The sequence below is a fragment of the Echinops telfairi genome, unplaced genomic scaffold, assembly GCF_000313985.2.
Source record: "Echinops telfairi isolate 266 unplaced genomic scaffold, ASM31398v2 ScPeMD7_10;HRSCAF=50, whole genome shotgun sequence".
NCBI classification, from domain to species: Eukaryota; Metazoa; Chordata; class Mammalia; order Afrosoricida; family Tenrecidae; genus Echinops; species Echinops telfairi.
In genome coordinates this window covers 10,727,607-10,748,157 of record NW_022103907.1, presented here as the reverse complement: position 1 = coordinate 10,748,157, position 20,551 = coordinate 10,727,607, and the positions used below count along the sequence as shown (strand labels likewise).

Here is a 20,551-nt window from a genome sequence, read left to right as displayed (position 1 = left end):
TGGCGCCTGGGGGCGGGACCGCAGCCGCTTCCGGGAAGGGACACTGCCCCGCCCCCCGCCGGAAGAACGTCATTCTCCCGAGCGGAAGTAAGCGCCGCAGAGTGCGCGCGTGCTCACCTCGCCATGGCGGCGGCTAAGAAGCTTTTGGAGTTTCATGCCAGCCGGCCCTGGGGCCCCGAGGAGGCGGCGGACGATCCGGACGAGGACGATGAGGAAGACGACGAGGAAGCCGAGGGTGGGTTCTCCCTGGAAGAAGTGCTACGGCTTGGAGGCACCAAGGTAAGGCTTCCCGGGCTGTCGGGGAAGGGGGTTGGAGACGGAGAGGACCAGGACGCCAGGACCCAAATTCCAGCCTGGGACCTTGCGGTGTGCGCTTCCCGCCACCCTGTTTTCCAGAGCTCTTAGCCGAAAAGTCGTTTCAGTTTGACTTTTTTTTTTAGGGTGTAGGCGTTACTCATTCTCTTGACGGTGGTGTAGCATCACTCCAGCACATCCTCGCCCTGATCACGTGAGATCAGTATTTGAGATCGATATTTTGAATTGGTGTTGGAATTAAGTTTTGTTCCATGCTCACTCTACGCTTGAGAAAATCGTATGTTGCCTTGGAGTTCACAGTTTCATCAAAGAGAAACAGAAAACAGGCTACTGAAGCTTTGGTGGTATAATGGGCCAGGCACTGAGCCCAGCGGCCCCGCGGGAGAAACATCGGACTGCCTACTCCTGTAAAGGTGGACAATCCCCGAATCCCAGAGGGGACGTTCTCCCTGCCCCATAGCGCCTCTGAGTTGGGATCCACTCCAAAGCAGTTGGGTTTGGTGTTTGCTTTGAGCGCAGAGAAGAGGGTTGGGGGGAGTGTGCCTGATTTATGCCATAAACAGCGAACTTGTCGTTGTGATTGCGACACAGGAAGGAAGGTAAGGGGAGGGTAGTGAGAACTGAGGTCAGAGAAATACGAAAGCAAACTTTTGCTCTCAGGTGAGAAGCCATTGGAAGATTTTGAGCAAGTACACGGTAGGAATTGCCGTATGTTTAAAGATACTATTTTACCTTGAGACTGGATTAAATACAACCTGTCTGGACGGAATCAGTTGTGCTTTGTATTGGGGCGCCATATACACCAGACACAAACTTTAAAAGGGGGTGGAGAGTTCTTGGTGAAAGACTGCTTTCCCAGCCTCCCTCCAGCTATCCAGTTTTCCTTCCAGGAAGTAGTAACTTACAAGTGTCTTATATATCTTCTGAGGATATTCTCCGCAATGGCAAGCAAGTTACACGTGCATGTGTATACACACACACATGTATGAAGGGGTTCCAAAAGTTCATGGGGAATGGAATTAAACTGTACTGGAACTTTTCCATAAACTTTTTGAGATGCCTCCTCAGATACATGCTAATACAAAGGTTATATATGTTACTAGTTATCCAAATTGTACCATATTACGCATAAGCTATTTTGTATCTTTGTTGTTGATACTGTCTAGGTATCAGTTTGTGGCTGCATAAACCATTGTGTTTGTCTTAGTTTATAACGCCAGTCCCTTATTCTGGATCAATAAGTTGGTGCCGGGCTTGCTATTAAAAATCATGCTGTGGGGGAAAACATGAGAAGCTGATAGCAAGCGCTCAAGTAGAAAGCAAATGTTTTGAAAATGATGATGGCAACAAATGGGCTTGACACAGTGGATAGATGGATGGACTGTGATAAGAGTTGTACGAGCCCCCAATAAAATGATTTTTTTAAATCGTGCCACAATAAATAACCTGAAACATATGTTTTCTACCATTTGTTAAGTCTGTCTTTAAGACCACTTTGCATAAGTAGAATTGTTGGATCACAGGATATGTGCCTTGTGGTTTCAACTGCAGTTGGCACATTACTGTCCCGAGGGGTGGTGTTGCTTTACACTCCCACCAGGAGTGTGCTGCCCCCCATCCTCATCCAGGACCAGGGGTCATCTTTTTATTTTTATAAATTTGGTACATTAAAAAGCACATGTGTCATTGTTTAAATGTTGATTTTCGAAGTATAGTAAGGCTGAACATCTTGTATTGTAAAAGAATCTTTTTTTTTCCTATAGAGAGTTCATACCCTCTGTACAATTTTCTGCTCAGGTATTGGTATTCCTTCATTGGTATATAGGAACTTTCTTTTGAAGTTATATGAAGCCCAATTACGGTAATGCAAATTGAAATTGGTATCTATGTTTTATGTGAGGGAAACGATAGATTTACCCATCCTTTACTTTGGGGCTGTTGAGCTTTATGCAAAGTTTGAAAATATTTTTCCTACACAGAAATAAATTCATTCTGTTTTATTATATTGTGGCATTACGCTTCACATTAAGCCTCTGATCCGTCAGGCATTTATTCTGGTGTAAGCTGGGAGCCCAAGCAATACCTTGGTGACTCACTTTAATTGATTGCAAAGATTTAAGATTCAAATTAATTTCTGAGGTTTTAACTAACCTGGTAGATGTATAATATATTAACTTCTTTGTGTTGTTTTTTTTTTACTTCTTTGTGTTTTTTATGCAGCAAGATTACTTGATGCTGGCTGCTTTGGATGAGAATGAGGAATTGGTGGATGGAGGCAAAAGGGGGGCAATTGATGATCTTCAGCAAGGTGAACTAGAAACATTCATTCAGAATCTCAGTTTGGCCAAGTATGCAAAAACATGCTTGGCTGAAGATGATGATGAACCAGCTGAGAAAGAAAGGTCCGGCAAAAAAGAAGCAGGAGTTTCTCAAGTAGGTGATAAAAAGGAAAATGCCGTAGGACGTACACTCCAAATGAAGAAGAAACCTGAACAGCTTCCCTCGGGGATCACCAGCCCCATGCCACCAGGAAAGAAAGATAAGCAGCAGGACGTCTTTGAGTTTTTTGAGAGACAGACGTTGTTGCTCAAACCCGGAGGCAAGTGGTATGACCTGGAGTGCAGCGGTGAATATTCGCTGGAACCCCAGCCTCGGGATGCTGTGTCTAAGTACAAAACACTGGCTCAGAAGTTGTATGAGCATGAAATCCACTTATTCAAAACTAAGACAAATAATCAAAAGGGAGGCTCCTCTACATGGATGAAGGCAATAGTGTCATCGGGGACGCTCGGTGACAGGATGGCTGCCATGATCCTTCTTATTCAGGATGACGCCGTTCACACGCTCCAGTTTGTGGAAACCCTCCTGAACCTTGTTAAAAAGAAGGGCAGCAAACAGCATTGCCTCATGGCTTTGGATACTTTCAAGGAATTACTCATTACACATCTTTTGCCAGACAGTCGAAAGCTACGGATTTTCAGCCAGCATCCTTTTGGCAAACTCGAAGAGTTGTCCAGTGGCAACAAGGACTCGAGGGATAGACGGTTGATACTGTGGTATTTTGAGCACCAGCTGAAACACTTGGTGGCTGAATTTGTGCACACCTTGGAGACGTTAAGCCACGATTCACTGGTAGCCACGAAAACCCGGGCTCTCACAGTGGCTCATGAGCTTCTGTGCAACAAACCAGAGGAAGAAAAGGCTCTTCTCGTGCAAGTGGTAAACAAGCTGGGAGACCCTCAGAACCGAATAGCCACGAAAGCCTCCCATCTGTTAGAGACACTGCTCTCCAAACACCCCAATATGAAAGGGGTTGTGTGTGGTGAAGTAGAAAGGCTACTCTTTCGTTCAAATATCAGCCCGAAAGCCCAATATTATGCAATTTGCTTTTTAAATCAAATGACCCTCTCCCATGATGAAAGTGGATTGGCTAACAAGCTAATTACGCTCTATTTTTGTTTCTTTCGGACTTGTATCAAGAAAAAGGATATTGAGTCCAAAATGCTCAGTGCACTTTTAACAGGAGTGAATAGGGCATACCCTTACTCCCAGACTGGTGACGAGAAAGTACGGGAGCAGCTGGATACACTGTTTAAAGTGCTGCATCTAGTGAATTTCAATACCAGCGTGCAAGCTTTAATGTTGCTGTTCCAAGTAATGAATTCTCAGCAGACGATATCGGACCGCTACTACGCAGCCTTATACAGGTGAGTACTTGGTGAGTTCCTGCAGTTGAATGTGAGGGACAACCTGACCTAGGGCACTCGAGGTGCTGCACACTGTTAACATCCTTGGCGCTAACTGAAAAGTTAGAGGTTGCAGTCCCTGTAAAGGTGCCTTGGAAGAAAGGCCTGGCAATCTACTCTCCCAAAAAGCTTTCCTCAAGAACCCCATGGAGCACAGCTCTATTCCGACCCACGTGGGGTCACCGTGGACTGAAGTCGCTGTGACGGCAGCCGGTTAGTAAAACACGGGCAGTATATAAGACGAGAGCTTGAAAACTAGCCCCTTGTACCAGCAGTTTACTACTCATCACCTCTGAGTGTGTTAGATCCTTTGAAGATAAGGTGGTGGTGTTTGGGGACTGGGTTTTGTTTTTTCTTAAGTTGTTAGCATACAGAAAAATAGAAAATAAGTATCCGTATCTTACCACCAAAAATGTCAAAATAAACATTTTGCTATATGGGTTTTTGAATCGTTTGTGATATTAAAGAAATGAAACTGCAGGTGTAGTGAAATTGTCCTGTGTCTCCTCCCTCCTGTCCTTCACACAACCAGTCAGTCATTCATTCAGCAGGTACGTTTTCAGTGCAGATGGTGCCCTGGGCCCTGCTCAAGTGCTCAGTGTATAAAATGGTGAACAAAATTCCTCTCACAGAAGTGCTTACATTCTCATTGGAGAAGACAAATGATAACAAGAAAGTACTTTAGATAGGAAGTATCGGGGTTGCAAGTTGACATTTATTTTTTAGCATTGAAATTAAGGTTTTGTTTACAGAGCTTTACTGAACAGTTTGGAACCTAACAAGCTATGTTCTAGAATTTAAGTTATTTCTCCTTAATCCACTTTAATTTTAATTTTATGCGCATGTCTTGTGAGAAGCTGTAATGTAGAGGTTAATATATTGGCTTTAAGCCACACGTCTGGATTTGTGTCCCCACCATTAGTTTGTTGTACAAATGACTTTATCTTCATTAAAACCATTTAGTTGATATTGTGATTAATCTTGCTTCATCCTGCTTCCTTTGCCTGCAAAGTAGAGAGCAAAGCCCCCTGTCAGGAAGACTATGGCGCGTTCTCAGTTACGTGGCTCGTAAGGACAGAGTGGGGACTTGAATAAAGATTCATGGCTGAATGTACATACTAATTCATAGAAACGTTTTAAGTGTGTTAAGTGCTAAACTCAAAATCAAACTTACTGCCGTTGAGTCAATGCCAACTCATAGTGACTATAGGACAGGGTAGAACTGCCCCTGTGCAGAGACTCTTTACAGGGATTAGAAAGCCTAGCTGAAGCTCAGGGCTAAACAGTGCCTAAAAAACCCAAACTCACTTCCGTCCACTCAGTGTTGATTAAATAAACAATACAATAGGACAAAGTCGAACTGCCCCATAGTGTTTCCTAAGCGGCCTCGTGGGTTACCTGATGGGCTGCTAAACTCAAGGTCACCATCAGCCTCGGCAGGAGGAAGAGGAGGCTTTCTGCTCCCATAAAGAGTTACGTTCTTAGAAGCCTACGGGGTAGTTCTCTGTGCTGTAGATAGGCTCGCTATGGGTCAGAGTCCACTGGACAGCGGCAAGTTTGGTTTGCAGGTTGACTGCACAGCTTTGCTCTCAAGGAGCTACTGGTGGGTTCAAACTGCTGGCCCTTCGGTTAGAAGGCAAGCATTCATCTGTGCCACCAGTGGAGCCCGTAAGTACTGAGAGTGTGTTGGCTGCTGTCCTGGTTGCTAGATATGATTCCATCCTGTCTGTTAGTACACAGCTCTCTAGTTCATTGGCACAGTCATTTGTGCAAGGTCACAAAGCAAGGAATGCCAAGTTATGGAGCAAACGCAGGTCTATTAACTTTGAAATGTATGACATTGCAGTACCCTCACTGATCTGCTGGGGGAAAAGGGAGAGGGGCTCAAAGACATTTCCGTGATTTGTTATGGAGTAATAGAAAATATTTAAAGATCTTGCCATCTTTTTATCTTTTAAGGGTTGTTAGTGACCATTGAGTTGGCTTCACCTCAGTGGTGACCAGGGGGTAACCGTGCGGTGTTAGCCAGTCCTACCCAGCTTCGGGCCGTTGGTCTGTTTGGAGTCCATTGTTGCCTGTTGTGTTCACCCATCTCCGTGAGGGCTTCCCTCACTTTTCACTGACCCTCAGACTTCTTTTCTGGTAACTTGTCCAAACAAAGTACACACAGTCTTGACCGGCTGCTTCTACGGAGCAGTCAGTGTATTCTGATACTGATCTGTCTGCTGTGCTGGTAATAACAGTACCGAAATTTTAGAAAATGTTCCGAATTTCTTGTGGTAAATAGATGTGTTTTTTAAACCTGTTTTCACATCACAGCTGCTTGACACAACGGTCCAGCTTCCATGAGTAAGGGGACCTTCCTAGGTTCTTTACTGTGTGACAAGCGCTGGCACAGATGTGTTTCCTTAAAGCAGTGGTGCTCAACCTTCCTAACGCCATGACCCTTTCATACAGTTCCTCATGTTGTGGTGACGCCCCAACCATAAAATTATTTTCGTTGCTACTTCATAACTCATTTTGCTACTGTGATGAGTTGGGCGACCCCGGTGAAAGAGTCGTTCACCCCAAAATGGGTTGCGATCCACAGGTGGAGAACCGCTGCCCTATAGGTTAGAGGAGAACTGCCCCAGGGCATTTACAAAGCTGTAATCCTGGGGAAAAGCATTGTGGGCAAGACAAGAGTATGTGTGGAAAAGATACTGTATAATTAGTGGATTGGACTAAGATTCTCTGAACTCCCACTTTAATTTTTACATTGTTCATCTTCATTTGAACCACGTGGGGGTCAGTAGACATCGCAAATCTTGTAGTCCATTGCTGTGCTCACGCTGGTTTGGGGATTACCCCTGCATGTGGAAAACTGAATGGAAACCCAAAAGAATTGGATACCTCTTGCACCTGAATTTTTCTGGTGCCGTCATCATTCAGTTCTGGTCATCAATTTCTGTTGCTAGGGAAGCAGTGGTCTCGACCTAACAAACAGGGAAGTTATCCTAAGTAAGATGAAGTTGATTTCATTATACGGATGGTCTCGACCTAACAAACAGGGAAGTTATCCTAAGTAAGATGAAGTTCATCATTGATTTCATTATACGGATGGCAGCTGCTGTGGAGAATTTTCATGAATAAACTTTTTTTTAATGTTTAATCATTTTACTGGGAGCTCTTCAGCTATCATAACATTCCATAGTTCAATCACATCAAGCAGTATTATACAACTGCTACCACTATCACAAACTTTCTTCTTGAACTTGATATCAGCTCTCCTTTATCCCCTCCCTCTCCTACCCTACCCCCCAGGAACCCCTAAAAATGTTCCCCCTATAGTTGTGTTGTCTTTTTTTTTGGGGGGGGGGCATGTCACACAATCCAATATATCCATTCCTATACAATTCTGTTGTTCGATCCCATCTAATGGGTTTTACAGTCATCAATGCTATCAGTTCTCTATCACCCCTCTCCCCAGACCCTCAGGGAACCATTACTCCTGTTACTGTTTCTGAAGGATTATCTATCTTAGCTTTCATGTACCAAACAATCTTAAATATACAAATGAACATATGCAAATTTACATCATGATTAATGAGGTAAAACAAAAGAGATAATAGTAAGGGAAGGAACTACTAAAGAACTAGGGGATGGTTATGTGGTTCCTCAGTGCTATACCACACCCTGGATTTATCATTCCTTCCTTCCATGTGGCTCTTCTGAGAGTGACTGTCCAATTATCTTTCCTGTGAGTTTTGGGTCTTCAGTACATCCACGCCCCTTCATATCAATTTGGTTGCTTGTTTTTGTGCTTCTGATACCTCTTCCTGTAGACACCTCATGGTCACCCAGGCTGGTGTGCTTCTTCCATGTGGGCTTTGTTGCTTCCTTACTAGATGGCCACTTGTTTAACTACAAGCCTTTAAGACCCCAGATCCTCTATCTTTTAATAGCCGGCACCATCCACTTTCTTCACATTTGCTTATGCACCCATTTTGCCTTGTCATGTCAGGAAGATGAGTATATGGATAAACATGTGATCTTGTTGGGTTTTTTACAGGAAGATGTTGGATCCAGGATTGCTGTCATGTTCCAAGCAAGCCATGTTCCTTAACCTTGTCTACAAATCTCTGAAAGCTGACGTTGTGTTGCGCCGGGTGAAGGCTTTCCTCAAGAGGCTACTTCAGGTCACTTGTGAACAGATGCCGCCATTCATATGTGGAGCTTTATATCTGGTTTCTGAGATCCTTAAAGCAAAGCCAACTTTGAGAAGTCAACTCGATGATCATCCGGTATATTTTAGAACTTTTTAGTTTGTGGGTTTAAAATGACAGTTTTTTGCTTATTTGTTTTTCTGTGTTAGTAACTGATTTACTTAGTTCTTTGTCATTGTCGTGTAGGCATGTGTCGTAAGTCGGACAGACCTAGATTGTAGTACCATTTGCACACTTCACCAGCTGGGCATGACACTTGGCGCCTCTAGTGCTGATAAACTGCACTAGCAACTATGAGGGCTGCTAGTTGGGATGGTCAGTTCTGACCCATGCTAACCCCAAGTACAACTGTGTTCCATGGGGCTTTCAGGGGCTGATATTTTGGAAGTAGATCTCTAGTCCTTTCTTCTGAACTACCTTAAGGTTGACTTGAACCTCCAGCCTTTCAGTTAAACTGCATGTACACATGCAGAAAGTTGTAAACCTGGTGGTTCTAAGTGTTTCCTCCAGTGTAAAATGGAACTAATAATAGCAACTGCTATTATTATTGAACTTTCTATTAAGAAATGTTTTCAAGGTATCAGAAGTTTGAGACTGGCCATTTAAAACTGTAGAGTCCCAAAATTTCGGGTGTTCTTGGCTCAGTTTTACTTGGTCACATTTAGAGATCAGAATATGGTCTCATCTTTTGTTCTAAATTTCACAATGACCACTGTTTTACTTTGATTGGAATTTTATATTTTACCAGATCAATAAGTAAATCTTCTATACTCTGCATCACTTAATTGAGTACAGATTTATAACCTTCAAGTAACCCAGATTTATGAACCATTGTTTTGTTAGGAGTCTGATGAGGAGGAAAATTTTGTTGACATCGGAGATGACGACGAAGACACAGACAAATCCGCTGATGCAGACCGAGAAACAGACCCCGACAAACAAGTTGAGACACGGGAGCCTGTGTCTGGAAGTGACGTGGAAGCTGAACCACCAAAGCCAGCTTCCTGGGTACACTTTGATAATTTCAAAGGTAAAGTATTTTTCATTTAGATTCCAGGTTTGTTTAGATAATCACCGCATTCACCCTCTACAAACCTCCTCAGGATAAAGAGCCACTTGAAGTGGTTCTTCATCCCCACACAGAGTGTGCTATATCTATCTGTTAACACGATGCTAGAGTTAAACAAGTCTTAGAAATGCAGCCTTTTCACCTGAGGCTATGTAAAAAAATAAACGAATAAAACACCGAACCTTAAGGATGAAGAAATTGTGATGTCAGACCCATTTCTTCAAACATGTGTGGCTCTTGGTCAGATTTGTGAATCTTTCTAGACATCAGCCAGTGTGTGAAGCACAAATAAAGAGTCTGGCATCCTCCAGGAAAGTTGTTTAAAGAATCCGTCATGTGTCCTGAAGTCTTAACCTGAGGATGAAGCTGAATGAATATTTGGAGCCCTCTAAAACTCTGAAAGACTTCAGACTTCTAACATCTTCAGGTTCCTGCCAGCTTAACATATATGCCTTACCCCCAGACGGGAGCCTTTTTGTTTCTATTTGACAAAAGGAGCCATTTTTCAAAGAGGTTTTTAGTGTTTGGGATGAACATGCTGCCAGTTTGTCCAAGAGCAAATGCTAGAAACCGAGTGGTTCTTGCGGGGGCTTGTCTTGTTTTTAATCTATATAGGTTACCTTGCTAATGTGTTGGAAATCGTTTATTGTCGTGGTGGGCTTTATGACTTCTTAGGTTAGGAGTACAACACCTGTAAAATACCTCTCCTTTCCCCTTCCCTCAGGTGGTAAACAGTTAAATACATATGATCCATTCAGTAGGAACCCTTTGTTCTGTGGAGCGGAACATTCAAGTCTTTGGGAACTCAAAAAGGTGAAACAATTTCACATTGTCTGTCTTGTGCTGTGTATTTGTCCTTCTGGCTTTAACACGTTGAAGTGTTTGTTATAAATGATAAATAAGTTGATGTCGTATATATAGATATCAGTTCATTTTTATAACAGAATGAATCATGTCTCAAAACTGTCGTGCTTTAATCCATAAAATTAAAATTGTCATTCAGTTCCCACATTTGAGGGAAAACACTGGATGTGGTGTTTATTTGGCTGAAAATACAGAATCCAAACTGCCTGGCTGTGAGTTGTCGTCAGCAGGGAGAGCATCACTTCTAATCTCTGTCGGACAGGTGATTTTTACTTTACAGGGTAGATGCCTCTGGAAAGTCTTATGTCAGTAGATTTTTATGGCAAATAGACCCATCTTTTTTTTTTTAACATTTTATTAGGGGCTCATACAACTGTTATCGCAATCCATACACACATCAATTGTGTAAAGCGCATTTGTACATCATTCTCAAAACATTTCCTCTCCACTTAAACCCCCAACATTAGGTCCTCGTTTTTCCCCTCCCTCCCCGCTCCCCCCTCCCTCATGAGCCCTTGATAGTTTATAAATGGGTATTTTGTCATATCTTGCCCTGTCCGACGTCTCCCTTCACCCACTTTTCGGTTGTCTGTCCCCCAGGGAGGAGGTCACAGATAGTTCCGACCATCATTTTTAACATTCATCAAAAGAACTCTCATTTCCAGTTATCTCTCTGTGGTTTTAAAATATATCCCCATGCTGCTGTTGTCAAACTGTGGGCCCCGCCCCAGGGCTCCCTGATACCCACTCTGGGTCTGCAGGCTCAGAACCGCGTCCGTCACCACAGCGAGGCAGGCTGTCCTCTGGGCTGTGTCGCCGCGGCCAGTGGAGCTGCTCGGGCCTGAGCACAGATCAGGACAGTGGCACCAAACGACCGACACTGGTGACTGCCAGGGTAGAAACCACCATGTACTCTCGTTACAGGATTATGCAAAGGAGGGTGAAACAGGAACAACTGTTGATTTTTTTAATTTGAGCAATACGCATATTCACTTTGTGAATTTTCCCATACTGTGTGATATATAGCAAGTCGGCATCGTGCGGTTCCGCTTCGCTAGTAGGAAGGTTGTCTCAAGGAAAAGCACCTGTGCAGTTGTTGTAAGACCAGCTACATGTCGTCATGAAAGAATGTTATGATATGGTCCGTACATGTCCTGACTCTAAGGTTATTATTCAGATGTGGCTATCTGGAGATGGTTTCTAGGGAAAAAATGAAGTGAGCCTAATGCTTCCGGGAAAACAAATAATAGTACTTGTTGCCAGTGGTCAACTTCAGCGTCTCGAGACAAGATTAGAATTTTAGAAAATTTGAGGCCACCGCTGAGCTTTGGACTCCTTGTAGTTGGGGCTTTTCTGATCAAATCAATGATGGCATTAACTGGCTTTTTGTTATGTTGTGTAACCAAACATCAAGTGTTTCACTGAATCATAGATAGTAAAAGGTCAATGGGTTATAAGTAATACATATCATATGTCGATTGGTCGGGCTTCAGACTCCTATTGCAAGTAATTGCTGGACTTTGATATGTTAAAGAATATTAAAGGCTATACCCACGTTCACGCTCTGAAAAGCTGTTAGAAATCCTGCTTTTTCTAACTGCCTATTTGTGTAAAGCCAGATTTCCTACAGATTCTTAAACCCAAATAACATGAAATAACAAAAGCAGATACAGTCAAATACCAGACATGAATGAGATTAGCAAAATGGTAAAATAATGCTACTCTTGTTTTTTGTCTTGAAAATTATTTTTTATAAAACACTTTTACCAACCAGTTTATTATTTTAAGCAATTCTGAATATTGGTTCCATTTTAACTTCTTACGTAGATATCACAGCCCTAGGGGTCCTTAGGAAGTCGTGGTCCTAATATCCATATTCACTTTGTAAATTTGAATTCTTTGACTTTCCCAAGTCATTTGTAATTACACTGAAAGTTGACACGAGAGTGCTGACCTTGCCCATTTCCCTTTCAGTTGTCTGAGCATTTCCATCCCTCCGTGGCCCTTTTCGCCAAGACTATCCTCCAGGTGAGTCCAAATGTTGTGAAAATAAGAAGTAACAAAAACAAAAGTAAACTAACTTGGGTAATAAATGACCATATAATTTTGCATCACCAAGTAGACGTACAGATGCATTTTACGACTACTTTCTTAAATAAGCTGTAGCTATTTAAGATGAAGGGGCTTTAAAAAGTTGATGGGGAAATTCCATCTTTTAATTGCATTTTCCCTAAACTTTTTGAAGTTCCCTTGTACAGAGTAGCAGATGACCCTTCTCATTCTAAGATTATTGGCAGCTCAGGGTATTAGAAACCACAACACCTTCTGACTTTTCTCCTGGGAAAAAAGACGGCCCTCCTCTCGTTCAGATGCTTCTTGGAACCTGGTTGGGATGTACCTTTTGATCGGGCCAGCAGTGAGGGCACCCATAGCATGTATATCAGTGCGCGTGTGGGTGTGTTTAATTGTAGGAGCCCTGTTGCTCTGTCGGGTAAGCATTGGACTGCTAACGTACAAGTTGATGGTTTAAACCCGCTGGCTTCTCCGAGGTAGAACGGTGAGACTATCTGCTCCCATAAAGATGGACAGCCCTGGACACCCTACATAGAGCTAATATGAGCTGCAGTCAACTCAGTGGCGGTGGGTTTGGGTGTTTGATTTTTTTTTTTTTCCAATTAAAAAAACATGTATAAGCCTGGCATTTGAAGGGTCATTTATTGCTATTTGAGAGACCAGTCCTTGGAGAAGGACATCAAGCTTGGTAAAGTAGAAGGTCGGTGAGAAAAGAAGACGCTCAATAAGGTGCATCCACACAAGGACTGCGACCACGGGCTCAATGTAGGAGGGTTGCTCTGAGTCAGACTGGCTGACGGGCCCCTGCAAACAGCTTCCATTGCCACCTAGAAGCTTGTGTGCTTCACTTTTCCTATCTGGATGCACATAAATAATTCACGTTCTTAAACCTCATCCCCTCCTTCTCAGGGAAATGATATTCAGTATCCAGGAGACCCCCTGCAGGATTTTACGCTGATGAGATTCTTGGACCGGTTTGTGTACCGAAACCCAAAGCCACATAAAGGCAAAGGTATGCTTCGATGGTATTATTTGGCTTTCGCTGTGGATCTATTTAAATAACACCAGCATATTGCTAGGTGCTTCTACTCCATTGTTTTTACATTTCAGAAAACACCGACAGTGTTGTCATGCAGCCCAAAAGGAAGCAGTTTATGAAGGATATTCGTAGTCTTGCCGGTAAGTACATAGCTTGTACATTTGAAACTGAAAGCCAGTACCAGAAAGTAATAGGGGCCTTCAAAAACTTCATGGAAAATGGAATTTAAAGATAATTTTTTTCTATTGCTACAGGCATTTGATTGTGCTACTCATCTTGTGGAGCTAATTCACTATTTCTCTAGTCATATAGACATTTCTTTTCAAACCAGATTCCAATTCCTCTTACCCCGCCCACCACCCCTTTCAGGCTCCAATGTGAAACTCCACTAAAACAAAATCTGTTGCCAACATGTCGACTTTAACTCAAGCCACCTGTAGCAGAGCAGAACTGCCTTTAGGCTAAAAATCTTTATGGAAGCAGGTTACCACATCTGGGGGTGGGGAGGTGTTCGAACCACTGACCTTCGAATTATAACCAATGTGCCCACCAGAGCTCCTAGAGTTATATTTGACCTTATACACCAACTAGTTAATTTTAAGAGTAAGAGAATCTGTAGGTTAAAAATGGAGTCCCTGGTTAAGCACTCCACTGGGAACCAAATTATTGGTGATGGGAGTTCACGCAGACATACTTGGGAAGGAAGGTCTCACCATCAATTGCTGAAAAAAATCAACAACTGAAAGCCTTAGAGGGCAACTGTTCTACTGTAATGCACCTGGAGTCATGAGTTTGAATCAACTCAGTAACTGCCTCAGCTTGGCCTTTTTAGGGATCCAAGTGAAAGACAGTGAGGCCCTTGTTTGGGGGGTATTTTTGTCAATGTGCATTGCACTGAGAGCGTTGCCTTCTCCACTGTCGACTACTGTAGCTAGTACATTGTTTGAAACCGTTGGTTTTGCTTTTACCAGAAGTTGTCCTTTACACTAGAGGATGTTGTTCTGGGACTATAGAATTGCAAGCATTCTGTATTTATTCATACGGTCTTGGACAACAAAAAGGATTAAAATGACTTTTTAATCTGTCTTCTTAGTAAACAGTAAAGAATTCCTTGCAAAAGAAGAAAGCCAAATACCAGTGGATGAAGTGTTTTTCTACAGGTAATATGCTTAATGGAGTTTTATTTGTGGAGCAGTTAATATCAAAAATGTTTCCTTTAAAATGATTTGTTAGATAAACATCTTTTACTATGCCATTTTGGTTAAAATAAGTTTTCTTTAATGAAGAACTAGTTTTAAGATATGCGAGTCTTTGATATTTACACTGTACATTTTATAACATTGGATTCACAACCACTTTTTGTACAATAAATACAGTTTTTAGTCGGTTTTTTTCTTTCAGTTTTTAGTCTTTTATATCCAATTGAATATGCTTAACAGCTTATACAATAGTGATTTGTTTTGCTGGCGATAACTGCTTTGGTGATAGTAAAATAGACCCTTAGTTCAACGACCAAATACATTGCATATTCTTTATTTTAGGTATTATAAGAAAGTTGCTAGTATTAAAGAAAAACAAAACCGACATGCAGATGAAGAAAGTATAGAAGATGTGGACGACGATGAATTTGAGGAAATGATTGGTAATTTGTTTTGTTAATACTTCACTTTATTTAAAAGTAATTGCTTACAGACCATGGAACATTAGTATTAGAAGTGACCTGACCCTTTTTTCTTTTTTTAATATCACATAGCTTAGAATAATATGAACATTAAAATGAAGAGTAATGAGGTATTTTTGTGACGCATAAGAATTTGCCCACGCTTGCTCCTGAGGATTGTGCTTTGAATAGTTCTTGTCAGAAAAAACTTTCTATGTAATTCTAAGGGTCAAAAAGCCTAATCCATTTTTACTGATTTCTCTCTCTAGAATGTTTGCTTGTATTCCAAATGAAATGCCCCACAGCACATCCACTGTCCATTCAGAACCACACCGGCTGTCCTGTGGCATCGGTCCTGTGGCAGCACTTCCTTTTCCTCTCGAGTTCCACTCCACGCCTTCACTCTCCCGACCCCCCTCCCCTGGTTTGGGCACATGTTGCCCTTTCAGTTTCATAGAATTGATCCTTCTATGGAGCAGGTTCTCCCCCTGGAATATTGGATTATTATTATTTTTTTTAATTCGGATTATTTTTTTTAATTAATCATTTTATTGGGGGCTCTTACACCTCTTATAACAATCCATACATCAATTGTATCAAGCACACTTGTACTATGTTTGCCATCATTATTTTCAAAACATTTTCTTTCTACTTGAGCCCTTAGTATCTGCTCCTTTTTTTCCCTTCCTTCCCCACCCTCCCTATTGATGATTTTATAGAGCCCTCTCTTAATTAGCTGAAACATGGCATCTGGGAGTGTCGTCAGGTTCTCTTAAGACAAGAAACTAGAGGTTCCTGAGTCTCTTTCACACCTGAAACTGGTCTTTTTCAGTCTGCCTTGTGAAGTCACTGCAGGAGACTCCAGCTGTGGTCCGGGCAGCAGTGGCAGTCACAGGCTCGAGGCAGCCGTGGTCCACGTGGGCTATTAGTCCTTTCAACTAATACTTGCTTGTTTTTGCTGTTTCTAATCTTGTATTAGGTGTCAGTAATCTGGTTTTTCACCAGATTGTAACCGCAGAGTTAGAAAACTTTATTGAAACTAAATAAACTAAATCTTGGTAGAGAAGCAGTGAAAAAGGCAGGCCCTTGACCATATGGATTGTCACGGTGGCCACGGTACTAGAGTCAGGCACAGGAACAACTGTGAGGATGGTGCCGGACGGGGGTGGGGGGGGTGGGTGACACTTCCGTTGTCCGTAGGCTTGCTCCTCATCGGCACCAACTCCATGGCACTGAACAACAAATGAACTAAAAAAAGCATGTGCCCCGCAGGGGTGTACATTTCATTTCATTTTTTATTGCATATTATACTAAACCTACTTAAATACTCTCAATAGCGTAAAAAGGACCGTAGCTGCTAAATGTTTGCAGTTTATTGTTTCTATACAAAGGCTGAATTTAATTGGAATTCCTACTACTTTGGGAATTTGATTAAAGTCAGTACATTCACAGGCATATAAATATTAATATAAAGTTAGCAACAGTCCCGTATCATTGTGGTGCTTACTTGTGATCAGTAGCACAATTATAACTATTAGAATAATGGATTCAGATATAAGGTACGTGGTCATCTTGTTTTTTGCATTAGTTAACAATGTGTATATTCTCTGGCAGACACGTTTGAAGATGACAATTGTTTCACCTCTGGAAAGGACGACCTTGACTTTGCTGGGTAAATAACTTCTCCAGTGTTTTCCTTCCTGTGACATGCAGCGGACTTTGTTTCCAGCATTCCCGTTGTCCCCCACAACAAAGACCAGAGAATTGGGATTTGTAGGGAAAATGTATCCAAATAATGTAGGGAAATGGATACACAAGTTTCACTTGGGGCCTTTCTAATGTATTAAATAAAGGCTCCTGGTCTGTTAAGTTTCTCACTAAATCTTTTTCACAGCCTCGTACCCTGGGAAAAGTGCCCTTGTTAACATTACCCACTCACTGGTGGCCCAGTGCTTACAGAGGGTGGTGATTTGAACTCGCCCGGCACCCCCCAGGAGACAGATGAGGCAGTCTGCTCCCATAAAGATTTTCAGCCTTGGGAACCCCACAAGGCAGTTGTACTCCATCCAATAGGATCAAAGTGGGTCAGAACTGAGTTGATAGCAGCTCTGGCTTTTGCTACATTTTTGTTTTTGTTTTGTTAGCTATGTGAAAAAGAAAACAAAGGGAGTTAAAGATAGCCCAGAAGATGAAGATTCAGAAGGTAGTGATGATGACTTTGATAACCTGGATGATGATGAGGTTTCTTTGGGAAGTATGAATGAAGAATTTGCAGAAATTGATGGAGACGGAGGAACATTCATGGATGTATTAGACGACGACAACGAAGGCATTCCAGGTAAGCATGTTTAAATTATAAGACAGAAACAAACTGTAGGATAGTAATAAACTTGTTTTCCTTTCTTCCTCAACTTAGGCTAATGTTTCTGTTAAAGGTTTTGCTTTTGAACATGACCCTATATTCACATTGAGGAGCCCCGGTGGTGTACTGATTATGCATTGAGCTGCTAACTGCAAGGTTAGCAGTTCAAAACCATCAGTCACTCCACAGGAGTAAGATGAGGGTTATTTTAAATTCCATAAAGAATTCGTCTCAGAAACTCACAGGGCCAGTTTTACCCTGTTCTGTAGGGTCTCTGTGAGTCAGAATTGACTCTTTCGCAGTGTCTGGTTTATATTCAGATTAACATTAAAATCTGGAAGAAGTTTTTAAAAATTAATATTCCTCATCACTTTATAGCATAAATCAAGGTATACATTTTATCTTACTGTTGTAAATTAGTAACACCCAAAATTGTGCCCTTGAACTTAATCTACCCTTTCATGTGTCTCCATGTACACACACCCTTGCCCAGTAGCCTGCATCCTAGATAGAAGACAGCAGATGTTTCTGAGAGTTTTATACAAGGGAACTTCAGAAAGTTTGTCCAGACAAATCTACTTTCTTTTAATTCCATTTTTCCATGAACTTTTTGAAGTCCCCCCTCATATTATTTGGTCTTGTTCACGTATCTAGCTGGTGAACTTGTGCAAAATATGGCACGATGTCAGTAGTTATTCTTAAGACCTTGGCCTCCCTCAGTCCTCAACACCTATGCTCATGGAACTGTGAGTACAGGTAGTACAGTACATGGTCTTTAAATTACGCATTACTGTTTTGCTGTTCTCTTCACAGAACTCGAGGAGGAGGAGCACTCCAAAGTCAACAGCAAGAGACACAAGAGGAAAGGTGTAAACGATTTTGACTTTTCTGGGTCATTTGAAGGTAAGAAAATATCTTTAATCTCTTTTAAACATAAAATACTCTCCATGTGAAAGACACTATTCATTATCATTTCGAAATTCCTCATTTTTTTTTCCCAAGGAGCAGCTAGTGGTTTCAAACTCCTGACCTTGTGTAACCCATTACGCTACCTGGGTTTCAAAAACTGGCAAGGGGAGCTATTTTTGAATGGTGGAAACGTTCTAAAATTGGGCTATAGTTATAGTCAAACCACTCTGTAAATTTACTAAATGTATGGCAGTATATGCACTTAGATCAGCCAGCTGTTAAAGTAGAGCCCCTAAGCAAACAGTGGCTCTAGGGATGCCAGGAATGGCTTTTAGGAAACATGAGGCTAGAGAAAAGCAGTGCTTCTGTGTTTTCTGATGATCTGATTTTAAATATCTATAAATTAAAATGAGTATTACCAGTGCATATTCTACTGTTTTATCTATATTCCCTAAAGGTTTATAGAGTCAAAATTATAGGTATGTTTTCAAAACAGTTTTTTTAATATAGCCAAAACTTCATTTATAACAATATACCTTCAAAAAGTTAATTCAAAGCATAGCACCTCTCGGTGTAGTTGGAGTTTGCATTTTGCTGTAAACGTGCCCAGACCCATCCGTGAGAGCTTTAGAGTTTCACTCTTGGCTGACACTGAGATGTTTCTTTTATGAGTACGTCTTGATCAGGGCCAAATCTGAAAGACAAGGAGACACTGTTGTCACCTGAGTAGCTCTACTTGGATGTGAACTTTAAAAAAGAACTATATCCTACCAGCCAGTGGTTTCAACCCCACCTCATAGTGAACTTGTGGGCAAAGCAGAGCTGCGGCCTCTAGAAGCCCTCAGGGCGTTCTCCCAGAGTGCCCTCCAGCTGCCATCCTGGTGATGCAGCCACGCACTTGAACTGCCGCGCTTATGCGAACTCCTAACTTGCATCTCTGCCTCTAAGTGCCAACTATTTAATGGGGCTAGAGGATAACTGCAAATGTAGACTTTTAAACCAAATGAACATTTCCCCATAAATCATTAACAATATGATTGAAAAATCTGGACTTACACCCCACCCCTTTTTCTTAACCCCCAGGACCAAGGCAAAAAAAGAAAAGAGGTTTTAAGGACTCTAGTCTATTTGTATCTGCTGAAGAGGTAAGGTTAATATGAGTACTTTAATATGTTATCTATTCCATATTGCTTGAAACTTTCTAATATCTCTCTCTCTCGTTCACCCCCAAGTTTGGACACCTATTGGATGAAAATATGGGATCTAAGTTTGATAGTATTGGCATGAATGCCATGGCTAACAGAGATAATGCAAGTAAGTACTTTGAATGGTTGAGTTTTTAAATTTGCCTTGACTTAGAACTTCTGAAAAAGTAAATACATTCTTGAAAGACCTGTCTTATAGTACTTTATAACTTGTTTCCTAGCTGAGCAGAGCCTAGGATCAAAATGCACTTAAGGTTACCTATCATCCTAGAAAAGGACATCATCTTTGGTAAAGTGGAGGGACCGCCATAAAAAGGCCCTCGATAGAATGGATTGGCCCAGTGGCTGCAACACTGGGCTCAAACCCAAATCCTTGTGGGGACGGTGCAGGAGCAGGCAGTGTTTCAGTCTGCTGTTCACAAGGTCACTGTGAGTGGGGACCGAGTCAGTGGCTCCGATCAACGTGGCTTTGAACAACAATGTTGTGTGAGTAGGCCAAGTAAGGACATTGTCATTTCGGATGCTGATTGTTATTGGCTTCTGCTCTTACAACAGTGCAAGTGCACAGGGGTGTCAATCTCCAAATCCTTGTTCCCTTTCCTATCCTAGTCTTTTACTTATAAAACATGAGTCTGGGCCAATAAACGATACAGAAGAAAAGCCATAGAGCAGTGGATTTGTGTCGTGGTCAGAAAGAACCCCAGGACAGGCAGGGGTCCCCACAGCAGCAGAGGTTCTGTGGGACAGACAGCCCATCATCTACAGCGTCGTGGTTTCATGGCTCTTCTCTTTCTCCCAAAGGTTTCAAGCAGCTTAAATGGGAGTCTGACCGTGATGACTGGCTACACAACAGAGATGTGAAAAGTATCATCAGAAAAAAGAAAAACTTCAAGAAGAGGCCAAGAACCACTCAGAAAACTAAAAAGCACAGAAAATAGTGTTAATATAAATTAAAATTGTACTTACTGCTAACTTTTACTATTTAGCCATTTTTCTTGATCTTGCTCTCTGATTCCATACATTCCAGATTGTTCAATGGATTTGTAATAAACTATAAATAAAAACAGGTACCATTTATAAAGTAAAAATACTGTTAAAATTAAA

General features: G+C 41.8%; 3 protein-coding genes across 6 annotated transcripts in view; 1 reads left to right on the top strand and 2 right to left on the bottom strand.

The window, feature by feature from the left end:
- NDUFAF7 (NADH:ubiquinone oxidoreductase complex assembly factor 7) overlaps window positions 1-125 on the bottom strand; it is a 15,999-nt gene extending 15,874 nt beyond the window's left edge. Inside the window, exon 1 of the mRNA XM_045287029.1 lies at window positions 118-125. Within this exon, the coding sequence (XP_045142964.1) occupies window positions 118-125 (8 nt within the window). The remainder of the gene's footprint in view (window positions 1-117) is intronic.
- Window positions 113-20,551, top strand: CEBPZ (CCAAT enhancer binding protein zeta). Its single transcript, XM_004711110.2, has 16 exons — window positions 113-279; window positions 2,536-4,022; window positions 8,113-8,344; window positions 9,110-9,296; window positions 10,060-10,148; window positions 12,174-12,227; window positions 13,182-13,284; window positions 13,383-13,451; window positions 14,405-14,471; window positions 14,853-14,953; window positions 16,586-16,643; window positions 17,116-17,309; window positions 18,147-18,236; window positions 19,326-19,387; window positions 19,475-19,556; window positions 20,249-20,551. Exons 1-16 carry the CDS (start codon window positions 124-126, stop codon window positions 20,383-20,385), a joined length of 3,168 nt encoding a protein of 1,055 aa, XP_004711167.1. The 5' UTR covers window positions 113-123; the 3' UTR covers window positions 20,386-20,551.
- CEBPZOS (CEBPZ opposite strand) overlaps window positions 18,723-20,551 on the bottom strand; it is a 42,613-nt gene continuing 40,784 nt past the window's right edge. For all 4 annotated transcript variants that reach the window (XM_045287064.1, XM_030884710.2, XM_045287065.1 and 1 more), the window contains 2 exons: window positions 20,414-20,498; window positions 18,723-18,936 (listed from right to left, as the gene is read on the bottom strand). In XM_045287064.1, coding sequence (XP_045142999.1) covers window positions 20,416-20,498 — 83 coding nt within the window. In that variant the 3' untranslated portion in view covers window positions 18,723-18,936; window positions 20,414-20,415. The remainder of the gene's footprint in view (window positions 18,937-20,413; window positions 20,499-20,551) is intronic.